The sequence below is a fragment of the Camelus dromedarius genome, chromosome 26 (genome assembly GCF_036321535.1).
Source record: "Camelus dromedarius isolate mCamDro1 chromosome 26, mCamDro1.pat, whole genome shotgun sequence".
Lineage (NCBI taxonomy): Eukaryota > Metazoa > Chordata > Mammalia > Artiodactyla > Camelidae > Camelus > Camelus dromedarius.
This window is the reverse complement of record NC_087461.1, coordinates 24,006,180-24,019,979: the sequence shown is the minus strand read 5'-3', so window position 1 is coordinate 24,019,979 and position 13,800 is coordinate 24,006,180. Positions and strand designations below refer to the sequence as shown.

Here is a 13,800-nt window from a genome sequence, read left to right as displayed (position 1 = left end):
GCCTGAGACTCTCCCAAAGGCCCCAGCTGCCCACAGCATGACATTGGGGCACCAGGGTTCAACCTGTGAATTTGGGGGGACACAGACACTCTGACCACAGCATCCAGCATCACCTGGTGAGGGAGGAACAAAGATGGGGATCTGACAGCCTAGCCCTGCAGCTTGTGTTCTGCTCAGCACGTGACCCGCCGTCACTAAGTAGACCCCGATGGCAGGGCAGTGAGAAGCCAGCCGTCTGGGGCTTCCAACTTCTGATTTTGGGCACATACTTGAAACCACTCTTTGTTCTCTGGCCCATCTCTAACTTTGACTCTCCCAACCCAGTTACTTTCTTTGAAGGCAGACTTCACTTACCATCTTTTATTCTCCAAGCATTTACTGTACGCCTTGCTCATTAGAGGCATTTAGTGTGGACACGTTGGCGGATGTAAACACGTGTGGTCTTTGCAAGTTTTCTAATGCTTAAGGACCAACTGAGAACACGCTGTGTTGGAGAGGATCTTGATGGTGGAAATACACAGATGGTTCTACAAATTTAAAATGCATAATTAGGTCTGCATGTAAAATAAAGTCAAGTTTAAAGATTTTCTTTTATTGAGATCTAGAAACGTCTGAAATTGAAAAGATTCCTATCCAGACTGTGCAGTTCACTCTTTTTCAGGCTCACCTTGTTTTAAGCTCTTCTGGGTGCCATTACTTGTTACTTGTTAATGTGCCCAGATGCTCTTGAGTGTTTCACTTAAAACACACAGGTGTCTAGTCTTTTGAATGGAAAAGTGGGGATTTAAATTTAAAAAGCAAAGAAGCAATCAAAGAACGCCTGGCTTTCTCTTCTGTACAACTTAACCAGAGATAGTCTCTTTACTTGGGACGCAAGTGAAGTTGGACACATGCTTTCATGGCTTACTTATGGATTCATGTCAATTACAGCAGCATATGTACGGTGTTCGTTTAGGAATGAATTTCTGTTATTCTGTTTTTCAGGTCCTGTAGGGGTGGGTTTGAATGAGCTGAAACGGAAGCTGCTGATCAGTGACACACAGCACTACGGAGTGACGGTGCCCCGTAAGTCCCATGCTGTTTGATGCTCCTGCGGTGACATTAATGACTGCCCAGCACTTGACAGTGTGCGTGGTGCCAAGCCCCGCTGTGCGCGGTCGCCACCCAGACCTCACAGCAGCCCTCAGCAGTATGGAGGGACGCCGTCCACGTGTTACACAGGAGGACACTGAGGCACCAGAGTTAAGGGATTTGCCCCAGATTACACAGACCACTGGCGGGGTGTTTGCAGATGACACCTTCCCTAGTCTTAATTTTTACAGTGAGTTTTGATACGTGTATGACATCAAATCATGACATACAGCTTTTCTTCTCAACAGAAGTCTGTTCTGTTTCTTAAATTTCCAGAGTTTTCCACGAGCTTCAAGATTTGAAGGACCAAACACAGAGAGTGGAAGGAAGCTTATACAAACGTTTCTTAATTACTCTTTATGCTGTAGTAATCAGCAGAGAGTAAAACAGCCCTTCTGTGGCCACAGAACCCCAGTGTGGCAGGCGTCTTCTCAGGATACAGAGTTAGACCTATTTCTATGAAAGTGGTTTTCATAGGCATTCTTACGTGTGAAATGTGACACAGGAAGCAGTTAGATATCCAGAGTAATTGCCACTTGGCTACTTCATTTGTTGATGTTCGAGAGCCATCTAAAAGACTACATTGAAATGTTGGCTTTTTAAGTGATTTTAGTAATGTTTAAAAAAAAAAAAAGCTCACTTGTATATTGCCCTTAGCAATGTTCTCTAGTTTTGGACGAGTTCAACTTTACTTTAAAATTACAGTTTTCTGTACCTCGTTACTCCTTGTTACTACATTTTTCCAAATTATTATTTGTAATCATTTTCAGCCATAAGTTATAGGGCTGCTGGCTTTCACCAACAGATGAAAGTAAAGGAAAATGTTTTTTTTTTTCACTTTAATTACTCACTTCTCTTACAAAAGCTGTATCGCAATATATAAGTAATTAGAAAATTTTTACAAAACAGTTGCTAAGCTCACAGGTGAGCAATTACAGAAGAAACCAAGAGGGTGGAAAACAGCTTAAAAGGAACAAAACAAATGTATTAATTTCCTTCTGTGTCTTCATCTCCTTTATTTGTCCTAATTAATTTTGTCCTTCCAGCAACACGAGGAGATGGGCAGCTTCTCCGTTTCACAGAGGACGGGGGTAGAAAGCACACTTTAATTTACTCAGAGGGTCCAACAGGCGTAGTCACACCTGGATTTGGAACCAGGTTTTATACCCCTTTTCCTCTTCTTCCTCCTCCATGGTGCTATGCAGTCCTTTCCAACCACAGATTCTCTTTACTGTAGCCCAATTAGTAGTAAGAACTGATTGCTTTTGAAGAAGGTAGGTATTAATAAGGCTGTCCATCAACGTAACCATCCATGCTAATTTCCTTATTACTCGGGATTTAGGGCAAGGCCCTTTGGACTCAGTTTATCCTACTGTTAAAATAACATTGGCACCTAAAGTTGCTATAAAAATTAACAACATCCAAAAATGTTCTTGGGCTGAGACGCTCCAAAGAAATCCCTAGAGGAGTAACTTTCCTTTTTAAACAGGTGCTAACGTCTAAAGATCCTAAAGATTCAGACTGGCCTGACAATAAGAATCTCTTGAGGTGCAATGAATTCTCCTTTCGGAGATTGGCCAGAATGCCTGAAACCTGCATTTATAGCAAATATCCCTGATGATTCGCTTTATGAGACATGTATGGGAAATACAGCCACAGCATTGACTCAGGATGATTTAATTAATTAAAGATGACGGTATTTTAAGAGCAATTTTGGAATTTTAGATTGTTGTGCTTTGTAAAATACTTCAGGTAGAGTCGCGATTATTGGAGAAAAATGATCGCTTAGATTATACCACCAGTAAGTACTCTGTTTGACGTTTAACTCTGTAATTCTCCACTCCAAAACATGTGCCAGAGATCCACCAGAATGGGTAAATGGAAAAAGATGTGGAGCAGTGGAATTCTCACACCTTGCTGGTGGAAATGCAAATTCATTCCGCCACTTTGGAAAACGAAGTGGCAGTGTCTGCTCCGGCTGAGCAAACACCCTGCAACCCAGCAGTCCCACTCCTAGGTCACACCCGGCCGAAACATGCACTTGGATGTTCATAGAAACATTCAGAAGAGCTCAGAGCTGGAAACTTCCCAAGTGCCCGTCAGCAGTAGATTGGATAAGCAAATGATGGTCCATTGACACAGTGGGATGTTGTCATGCAGTGAGAACCTGCTACTACCTGCGACAGTAAAAAGGAGCCCCCCCCCCCACATTATGTTGCAGGAAAGAAGCAGACACGCAAAAAAGAATGCGTTTGACTCTATCGTTTTGTAAATGCAATCGAGGCAGCGCTACTGCGTGCTGTTAGCGATCTTGAGGAGGTGGGTTTGAGGGGTGATTCTGATTGCTGGGAATTTTCTGCTTCTTTAGAGTGCTGGTTACACACAGGTGTCTGCTGTGTGAAAATTCATGAAGCTCACATGTGACCTTATCTGTAATATCCTACTTGAGGTTTTAAAGCATTAAAAAGAAATGCTTGGTGGTTTAGTTAATTGTTGATTTGGTAAATTTCCTGGTTTTGCTATGGTCTGTGGTTATGGAAGATGCTACTGGAGGAAACTGAGTGACAGCTACATGGGGCCTTTCTGTGTTCTTACTGCAACTTACTGCGAATCTATTTCAATTTTAAAAATTATTTAAAGGGAAGCTAAATTAGGTCAATGCGATTATTCGGGGCTCAAATGGATGAACAAACGATCTGATCTTTTAAAATGATCCATGTGGCCATATTAAACATTCCACGTTGCTTTTGCTTTTAAAGAAAGTGGCCAAAGCCCCTGTTTTCTGCCGAAAAATGCTTCTCTGGGAAATTTCGTCCCTGGTGGGCAGTGTCAGTGTTGTTTTAAGGCCTTACTTCATCGTCAGCAAATCTGTATGACTGTTAACATGAGTCTTTCAAAAGGCTCCTTCAGTAAGTTAGAGTGGTTTACAAAGTGTGTTACAGTAGATATCAAATCCTTAACGGATTCCACGGTCTTTCTAGTTTGGAATCTGGGCGTGCGCTCAGCCAGGCACACCTGTCCGTCACTTTCCGCGGTTTCTCACGAAGGCATACATTACAGTTCTGTGTTTTCATAGGTTTCAAAGTACTCACGCTGGAACACTCCTTTGTAGACAGGCTATCTCTGTTGAGATTTCTGAATATATAGCTAGCAAACTAGGGGACCAGTTAACATTTTTTTTTCCTTCTTATCTCACTGTGATGGTTACTCTGGGATGTTGGCGGGAGCACGGGAAGACGACGGAGTTCATCTTACACCTGTTGGATGTTTGTCTTAAATGGAAAATAGGGCACTTAAACAGTGACGTATGGCAGGGGAGTGGCCTGCGTCGTGGTTCGTATGTCCATCTTCCCTTCTAATTCCTTCTCATAAGAGTTTTCTGATCGCTGATCTGGCTTCCTGTTAATGAGTTTATGAGATTTCTTACACTGTCTCATTACAGTGAGACAGTAAAATTCTTCATGAATAAAATTACATCAGACCTGGATAGTTCGGGTTGATCATGGTAAGTGATTTGCCTGTAGACCTGTCACTTTCTAAGTGTGGTTAGCAGTGTCATAAACGTCTTGTTCACTTGATGTGGTTCTAATAATATTTTTAACCCTCCCAAGGGCACTCCTTAAAATTGCGCAGTAATCCTTAAATTGTGTGTGTGCTCTAGGTTTTCAGTGTACTGCCATTAAAATTGGATAACTTTATTCAGCCTTTTCTCAGTTCATGACCAACAAATTAATGCATATACAATTCTCAGTTTTGATTTTCAATAGTACATTTTAATTAAGCCTACTATTTGCTAAAGGAATACCAGCAAACCACAGTAACAGAATTAAGTAATAAATGAATATGAACCCTACACTCCAAAGCCAGGCATCACACTAATTTTATTATCTTTCAAATTCTTGGATACATATTATGTTATATACACTTAATAAAGTCTATTTTGCTGCTGTGAAAGTCATACTTAGCTTTCATGATAGAATTAAATGTATCAGTTTTTCATGCTGTTAATATGCAAAGCAGTGGCGTTCCAGAAAGAGCGGCACCACCTCCTGATACCAGCAGAAGCATGAAAAACTGTTTCAGGAGATCTGAGTGTTATAGTAAAACATGCTTGCTAACTAAATAGAAAGGAATTTAAATTTTGAATGTAATTTAAATTAATTGGGTTTTATAAACCTATTATTTTTTTGTATTCAGTTACTTTTTCCCCACATTTTTCCTCTTATAACATTGAGATATAATTTAAATTAATACACTGCACATGTTTTAAATGTACACTTAGATCACCTATATATACATACGTGAAATCATCACCACAGTTAATATAGTGAACATTTTCATCTCAGAAAATTTTCCTGTGCGCTTTGTAATCCATCCTCCATCCCTGTCCCCGGGCAACCACTGATCTGCATTGCATTCTGTCACTGTAAGATTAGTTTGAAGCATCTAGCATTTTATATGAGTAGAATTATACAGTGTGTTTCCCCCTGTTTTTTTCTTTTTTGCTTGGCTCATTTCATTCACCACGGTGAGTTTGGGATGCATTTATGTTGTTTCAGAGATTAGTAATTCATCCCTTTTAATTGTCAAGTAGTGCATTGTATAGAAATGCCACAATTTGTATATCCAATTACCCGCTGATGGATACTTGGGGGCTTCCCCCATTTTTGGCTATTACAAATAAACCTACTATGAGGATTGTATTCAAGTCTTTTAATGGACTTTTTTTTTTTTCCTTCTCTTGGGTAAATAAGTAGAAGCAGAACAGCTAGGTCATATGGTTAAGTGTATGTTTAATTTTTAAAGACACTACCACTGTTTTCCAAAGTGGTTAAACCCTTTTACTACCAACTAACAGTGTATATAAGATCCAGCCGCTCCACATCCTTGTCAACACTTGGTATAGTCGGTCTTTTAGATTTTTATCAGTGTAACGTGTGTAGTGGTATCTCATTGTACTTTGATTTGCATTTAACTCATGACTAATGATGTTGAGCATAATTTCTTGGACTTTGACATTTACATATCTTCTTTGGTGAAGCATCTATTCAGATCTTTTGCCCATTAAAAAAAATACATTATTATTGAGTTTTGAGAGTTCTTTATATATTCTGGCTATGTGTCCTTTACTGGATAAATGTGTTCTTTACTGGATAAATGTGTTACAAATATTTTCTTCCAGTCTGTATGGCTTACCTTTTCAGTTCTTAATGGTGTCATTGAAAAAGCAAAAGTTTTAAATTTTGACAAAGTCTAATTTTATCAATTTTTTTTCTTTTATGTTTTATGCTGTTTGTGTTCTATCTAAAAATTCTTTGCTATCTCAAGGTCACAAAGACATCCTCCTGTTTTTTCCTAGAAGTTTTATAGTTTGGGGTTTTACGTTTGGGCCTTGATCCATTTCAAGTTAAATTGTTGTGTTACTATTTAGCAGACTTTCCATGCTGGTGACCTCAGGAGGAAACTGTTCAGTCTTTTACCATTATGTATGATGCTGATGCATTGATACCCTTTATTTGTTTGAGGGCATTCCCTGTGATTCCTAGTTTGCTGAGACTTTATTGTGAATGGGTGTTGAATTTTTTTCTAATGCTTTCTCCACGTATATTGAAATGACCATGTGTTAGTCTACATTCTGTTAATACGGTGAAGCCCACTGATTTTCAGATGTTAAGCCAATCAATCTTTCTTATGATCTGGTATCTAAAAAAATATATGTGTTGGTGAACTTGACTTGCTGGTATTATTGTTAAGGACTTTGCACCTAAATTTATGATGGATATTTGTCTGTAATCTTCTTCTTTCCTGATGTGTTACATTTTGCTATTAAAATTGTACTAATATCATAAAATTAATTAAACCATGATCCCTCCTCCTAGTTGCAGAAAATGTTTATGTAAGATTAGTGTTATTTCATCCTTGAATGGTTGATAGACTTCACCAGCCATCTGGGCCTGGAGTTTTCTTTTGGGGAAGGTTTTAAAAAATAAATTTGACTTATTTAATAGATGCAGGGCTATTCAGATTTTTCTGTCTCCTCTTGTTTCCATTTTGATTCATTCTGTTTTTCAAGAAATCTGTCCATTTGTCTAAATTGTCAGATATGTTGGCATTAGTGCATCATATTCTCATCCTTTTTTATCCATAGGATCTGTGCTAGTAACTCCTATTTCATTCTTTATATTGGTGATTTTCTTTTTTCATTGATCACTGTAACTAGATTTTTAAATGTTGTTTTCTTTATTGCCTATCATTTTTTTTTCCAATTTTGTTAACTTCTATTCTTTACTATTTTCTCCTACTTCTCTGGCTTTATTTTGGTCTTCTCTTTCTAGCAATTTTCAAGATGAACCTTCAGTCATTGATTTTAGATCTTCTTTTTTAATATAAAGATTTACAGCTGTAAATTTCCCACTGAGCACTATATTACCCCATAGGTTTGATAGGTTGCATTGTCATTAACTTCACAGGACTTTCTCACTTCCTTTGTTATTTCATCTTTGAACCATCAATTATCCAGAAGTGTGTTATCTAACTTTCAGGCATTTGAGGCTTTTCCTGGATATCTTACTATTATTAGTTTTAATTATTTTGTGATTAAGGAGTATACTCTTAAGGATTTAGGTTCTTATAATTGTCCATTTCTCCATTTACCTCAGATAAATTTTGCTTTATGTATTTTGAAGCTTTGTTATTATGTATGTACAAACTTATAATTGTTAAACATTCCCCTTTTATCATTATTAAATTTTCCTCTTTATCTTTTATACTTTTTCTTGGGATCTCTTTTATCTGGTATTAAAGTAACCACTTCAGCCTTCTCGTGCATACTGTTTATATGATATATCATCTTTATTTACTTTCAACTTATCTGTGTCTTGTAGACAGTATGTACTAGGGTCTTGCTTTCTTACCCATTCTATTGATCTCTGCCTTTCAATTGGAATATATAAACCATTAACATTTACTGAGTTAATGAAATGACTGAATTTAAGCTACAATTTTATTATTTGTTTTCTGTTTATCCCTCTGTTTTCTTTTCCTTCCTTGTCTACTTTTTTGGGGGAGGGAGTATTATTTGAATGTTCTTTAGGGTTCCATTTTAATTTACCTATTGGTTCTCTGCTTATATCTCTCTTCATTGTTTCCTGAGTGCTCTAGGGGTTACAGTATGCATATATCTGACTATTCACAGTCTCCTTGGAGTTAACTGTGGGCTATTTCCCATAAAATACAGAAATCTTGCAATCATGTAAGTCCCTTCACCTCCACTTCTCTTTGTGTAGTTGTCAAATGTATTATATCTGCATACATTGAAAACTCCACCAGATAATACTACGTTTACCTTAAATCAATCTTAGATATTCTAAGGAACTTAAGAAGAAAAAACTAGATCTCTATACTTAACTATTTATTCTGTTGTTCTTGCCTTCCTAACATTTCCTCTGAGCCTGAAAAACTTCCTTGAATATTTCTTTTCGAACAGATACGCTGGTGAATTCTGTTAGTTTCTCTTCATCTGAGGAAGTCTTTATTTTGCTTTTATTCCTGAAGGATATTTTGACTGAAGCACTTTTCTTTTAAGTACTCTAAAGATATTATTTCTTTGATTTCTTGTTTGGATGGTATTTGGTAAAAAGTTTGTAGTTACTGGTCTGGTCATTATTCCCTTGTCTATATTGTTTGGGGTTTTCTTCCTAGATGCTGTCAGGAGTTTTTATTTATCTTTGGGTTTTAGTTGTTTGGTTATGATGTGCCCAGGCGTTATTTTCTTTGCATTTTTCCTATTTGGGATGTATTGAGCTTCTGAAATTTGTACAATGTATGTCTTTAACCAAATTTTAGCATTAAATACATAAAAATACATGTTTTCAGCTTCAGTCTTTTTCAGTCCCTCTCGCATCCCCATTACACATCTGTTAGATGTTTTGCTATTTTTATACAGGTCCCTAGGGCTTCATTTATATGTTTTCAATCTTTTTTGTCTTTGTTGCCCAGATTTTATGATTCCTACTGACCTGTCTTCAAGTTCACTGGCACTTTTCCCTGTCATTTCCATTCTGCTGCTGGGCTCATTCAGTGGTTTGTTTTTATTAAACATTGTGTATTTCAGTTCTAAAGTTGCCATTTTGTTCTTCTTTATAGTTGCTGTTTCTCTGCTAAGAATTCATATTTTCATTCTTTTCAGATGTGTTTTCCTTTACCTTACGAAGTGCAGTTATAACAGTGGCTTGCAAGTCTCATTTTAGTTGTAACCAGCAGGAGAGACAGACATGCAGTCAGGTTTTCACTTGCCATGTCAGCACTGCAGTTCCTTGGGGGGGTTGTTTCTGTTTTTAAAGTTAATCCTGTATTTTCTGCTCCTTTATAATTCAGTAGCAAATAATTAGGCAAACTTACTGAGAGTTTAGAAGTTCTTTTGTACTTCAAGAAGATGTTTATAATAGCACGTAACTTTGCCTTCGGTTAGTAAAACAAGACTGATGGCTCACACTATGTGCCGTGTGTGGAATATAGTAAAATAATTTGAGTTTACCTTGCAACCTAGTGAGCAGTAGACTTGTTTCAATGAATAAAGAATAAATAATGATAATCAGAATATTATTTGCAAAAGAAAGGAGTTTTTCCTTAAGGGTCGAAATGCCCTTTTTATTTAATTAACACGTTAAAGCCCCCTCAAAGTAATTAAGAACACAGATGTAAGGCAATTAATTTTGAATCCATCTTCAATCAGTATAACTTTAATATCAGTGGAAAAGCTGAATTAATGACATTCCTGTATTTCATTAGCTAATTTGCTTTTTTATAAGTTTTAAAGTCTTGTTTAAGAAAAGTCCTTTCATCAAATACATAATTCCTTTTTAGTATTTTCCTTAAAATGCAGACTTCTCTGAACTCTTTTTAATTAAATCACAGATACCACCAGACCAAGAAGAAGCCAGGAGAGTGATGGTGTTGAATATATTTTCATTTCCAAGCATCTGTTTGAGACCGATGTACAAAATAACAAGTATGTGGGGTTTTTTGGGGGTTTTTTTAGAATTTTTGTGGGACTGTTTAAGCATGTGCCAATATATCCATTTGTAGACAACTGAGGGTCCCCTTCCATTTGAAATATATTTTCATTTTTATGAGAATATTTGAAACTGATAAAGAGAATTCAGTTGGTGGTTATTACCAGTCTTTGCCTGTAATGTTTTAATCACCTAGAGTTGTTGCATTTCTGTTAAATGTGGAGTGATTATTTTGAAGAATGAGGGAAGGTTGCATATTACTGTGACCCCTTTCCACCCCACTAGTTCAATCTTAACATACAACTTGGACAGAACTTTATGTTAAAAACTAACAACTGTGAAATAGGTCCCTCATTCCAGTCTTTTCCATACACCTCTTTCTCTCTCATTGGCTCTTCAAAAAATAACTGAAGTAATGTTAGTCATCTTGTCTGTACCATATCCTCCAGCTAACTCTAAGGCTCCTACCTCCAGGTTTTTCCATTTGCTTAAGGATGAATATTTTGTGGTATCAGGGAGCAATGGGTGTTTTAATACAGGAGTGTGGGATTTTATTGAAACATCAAAATGCTTTTTTCTTTTTTTTTTTTTTTTTTGCATTTGGCACAGTGGTTGTGTTTTTATAGCATGTAGCCAGCTGCCCTGGTTCCATTAGCCACCAACCAGCTCCTCCTCTAGTTCTGAGGCTGAGCTCGGTTATTTTTTTGTGTGCGGTGAAATTTCAGTAGTTTCTGTTGTTTGGCTTATTCACTGTTTTATTGCGCTGCATTAGTTCTGAAAAAGAGGTGATGGAAAACATTAGAGTGCTGCTGGGCTAAGGTGCTTTTTTCTGCTTACGCGTAATACAAGCCAGTGTCACTGATTTGAAAATGTAAAGTACTAGATTTTTTTCAGAAATTGACATTCTGGAGTGCTTGGACCTATTTATTTTATTGAAAACAGTTTAAGAATTACGTGTTCAGAAAAACATCTTTTATATGTATATGAATCATGTCTTGCCATATATGCATAAAATTCACGAATGATTCTAATTTTCTGCAGGTTTATTGAATACGGTGAATATAAAAACAACTACTACGGTACGAGTATAGACTCCGTTCGGTCGGTCCTAGCTAAGAACAAAGTTTGTTTGTTGGATGTTCAGCCTCATGTAAGTGAACACTGAACCATTCAACACCCTTCCCGCCCGTGTAATCTACCACATTTGAGCATTTCAATATGGGGTAAATCTGAAATCTACTCACTTTTGGCTTAGAGGCAGCTTTCCTAAGGTGACAAAGCATTTAAATATAATTCGAGGAGTCTGCTGGGTCGGGAGAGGGGGAGGCCCACGTTATTATTAGAAACGAGGAGTTGGGGAAGCCTCCAGATCTGTGTTTGTAACTCACATTTATATTTAGTGTTTGCCAAGTATAATGACTCTGAGATATTTCTTCCATTTTGTATTTTTTGAATACATTATGTATATAATGTATTCTTACATATTATTATAAGTGTTTATAGTTTTTGACCATGGAGATTTTGGTTCTCAGCCAGCTTTCATTGATTTTGGTTCTCTAAGTACCCTAGAAGTGTAACTCCCCCACCACGAAGAGCCACGGGCATCACTCAGGAATGGTCCGCGTGTGACCATTATAGCGGCTGTCAGGTAGAGCTTGCCTGGCACCCTGGGAACTCATGAACACTGTGGACCGAGTGCCAGGGGATGAAGCCATTCAGTTCCCTGTCCCACTGCATACCCTCCAGCAGAAATCCAACCCACAGCATTTTCCTCGTTACCCGGGGGGAATATTGACCAGCTTCCTGAAAAGCCCTCTGAAGGGCAGAATGAAAGGGAAGGGAGAGCTCAGCCTGAGATCAGGAAGAGGCTTAAATGGAATGGTTGGAAGACTTTCATGTAAATATAGTTAGTTAACTCATAGCATCTTTTTGGGTATTAGATCTAGAAACCAGTTTCTTGGCATTTTTAAATGTTTCTGTTCAGTACTAATTAGGACATATTTCAAAGCATTTTTAAAGACAGGTTATAGTCTCCATCTTTTCAGAGGCTTACTTCATTTCACACGTCGATCACCTGCCGTGGGTCGGGTGCCCCCGAGGAAACACCACTGTCACTAGGTTTGGGTGACATGGCGATCAGTGTGTTAACTGTCAACAACTGATTGAGTTAACAATATACTGAAAGACGTACTGACCTTCAGTAGAAAATAATTTTAAGGAATTTTCTCCTTAGAAAGAAACTTCAATTTCACTGTTAAACTCGCTGCTGATGTTATGAAGAAATATAAGAAAACTTGTTTTCTTCCTTGCAGACAGTGAAGCATTTAAGGACACTAGAGTTTAAGCCCTATGTGATATTTATAAAGCCTCCATCAATAGAGCGTTTGAGGGAGACAAGAAAAAATGCAAAGATTATTTCAAGCAGAGATGACCAGGGTGCTGCAAAGCCCTTTACAGTAAGTACGACAATGCTTTACTGAAGACACGTCAGCAGAACTTGAAATCCTGCATGCAGTAGTGACGACCTCAGGAAGACTGTTAGGGTCTACTAGATGATGCATTGTGGGAGGCTATAATAAATACAGTCTGTTATAGAGGAGGCTGTGATCCAAACACCCATGCAAGGCAGCATGGTATTTAGGTACATGTATTTTGAGTGACTGCTTTTTGTGCTTCTGGGAATGGACCCTCATATTATGTTGACCCAAAACTATTTTGTATGCTATCATGCATACTTAGGAAATTTTTATAGGCACATATAGAAAGTTAGACTGCTTAGTTTTTAACTAGCCTTATTTTTATTTTTAAAAGAAAAAATACCAAAATAAGTTACTATTACTCATTAATAGCCTAGATGAAAATTTTAATAATTTGCCTTTTTGTATCTTTGTATCGACATATTTAGCATAGGAAAAGAAAGAGCCTCATTTTGGGTATAGCACAAGTAGACACATATTATTCAATAATAAATAATATTGCACTTCCTTTGAGTGTTATTAGAAATGGCCACCATGGTGTGTTAATGGTGTGTGTTAATAGTGTAAAACTGTGATGTGTTAGACTAAAATGATTTCTGGCAAGGCCTTTCATTTTTTGTTTTGTTTTGTTTTGAACCTTAAAATAATGTATTCTACTTTAGGATCAAAAATAAAAAGCAAAGAAATTTAATGTCGAGTTTTTTCTCCCCACCCTATCTTAGTTAACTCATCTTTAACATTAGCTGTATTAATTTGTCAACTATTAATTGTGCTTACCAAGTACAGATTATGTTTTTGACTCCCAGTATTTGATTAGTATCTTTTTTCTAAAGTAGTGACAATATACAACCAATCTGAGTAGGTACCATTATATGATGTTAATTACTCAGGGCCCTTGATTAACACTAAAATGAAAATTTCTGTTGTGAAAATCTGTGACATTGAAATGTGGACTCTGAAATGACTCCAGGGTGTTGCAGTTACTGTGCTATTTATTGTAGCAGTACACCATTTAAAGGCTTCTCAGCGAAGATGATACAAGATAGCATAGCCATAAGATTTAGCTCATTTATAGTTATGGATACAGTTGGCATAGTCTTGTTATTATAATCAACTGAAATTCTTCCTGGTTTCAAAATGTGAGTACGACGGGTCCCTGACCCACTTCTACTGAGACA

At 37.2% G+C, this 13,800-nt stretch overlaps 1 protein-coding gene across 2 annotated transcripts in view; it reads left to right on the top strand.

The window, feature by feature from the left end:
• The window catches only part of MPP7 (MAGUK p55 scaffold protein 7), a 222,594-nt gene that overhangs the window by 205,422 nt on the left and 3,372 nt on the right, over window positions 1-13,800 (top strand). For both annotated transcript variants that reach the window (XM_031444561.2, XM_064479543.1), the window contains 4 exons: window positions 985-1,065; window positions 10,048-10,141; window positions 11,187-11,295; window positions 12,458-12,601. In XM_031444561.2, the coding sequence (XP_031300421.1) occupies window positions 985-1,065; window positions 10,048-10,141; window positions 11,187-11,295; window positions 12,458-12,601 (428 nt within the window). The remainder of the gene's footprint in view (window positions 1-984; window positions 1,066-10,047; window positions 10,142-11,186; window positions 11,296-12,457; window positions 12,602-13,800) is intronic.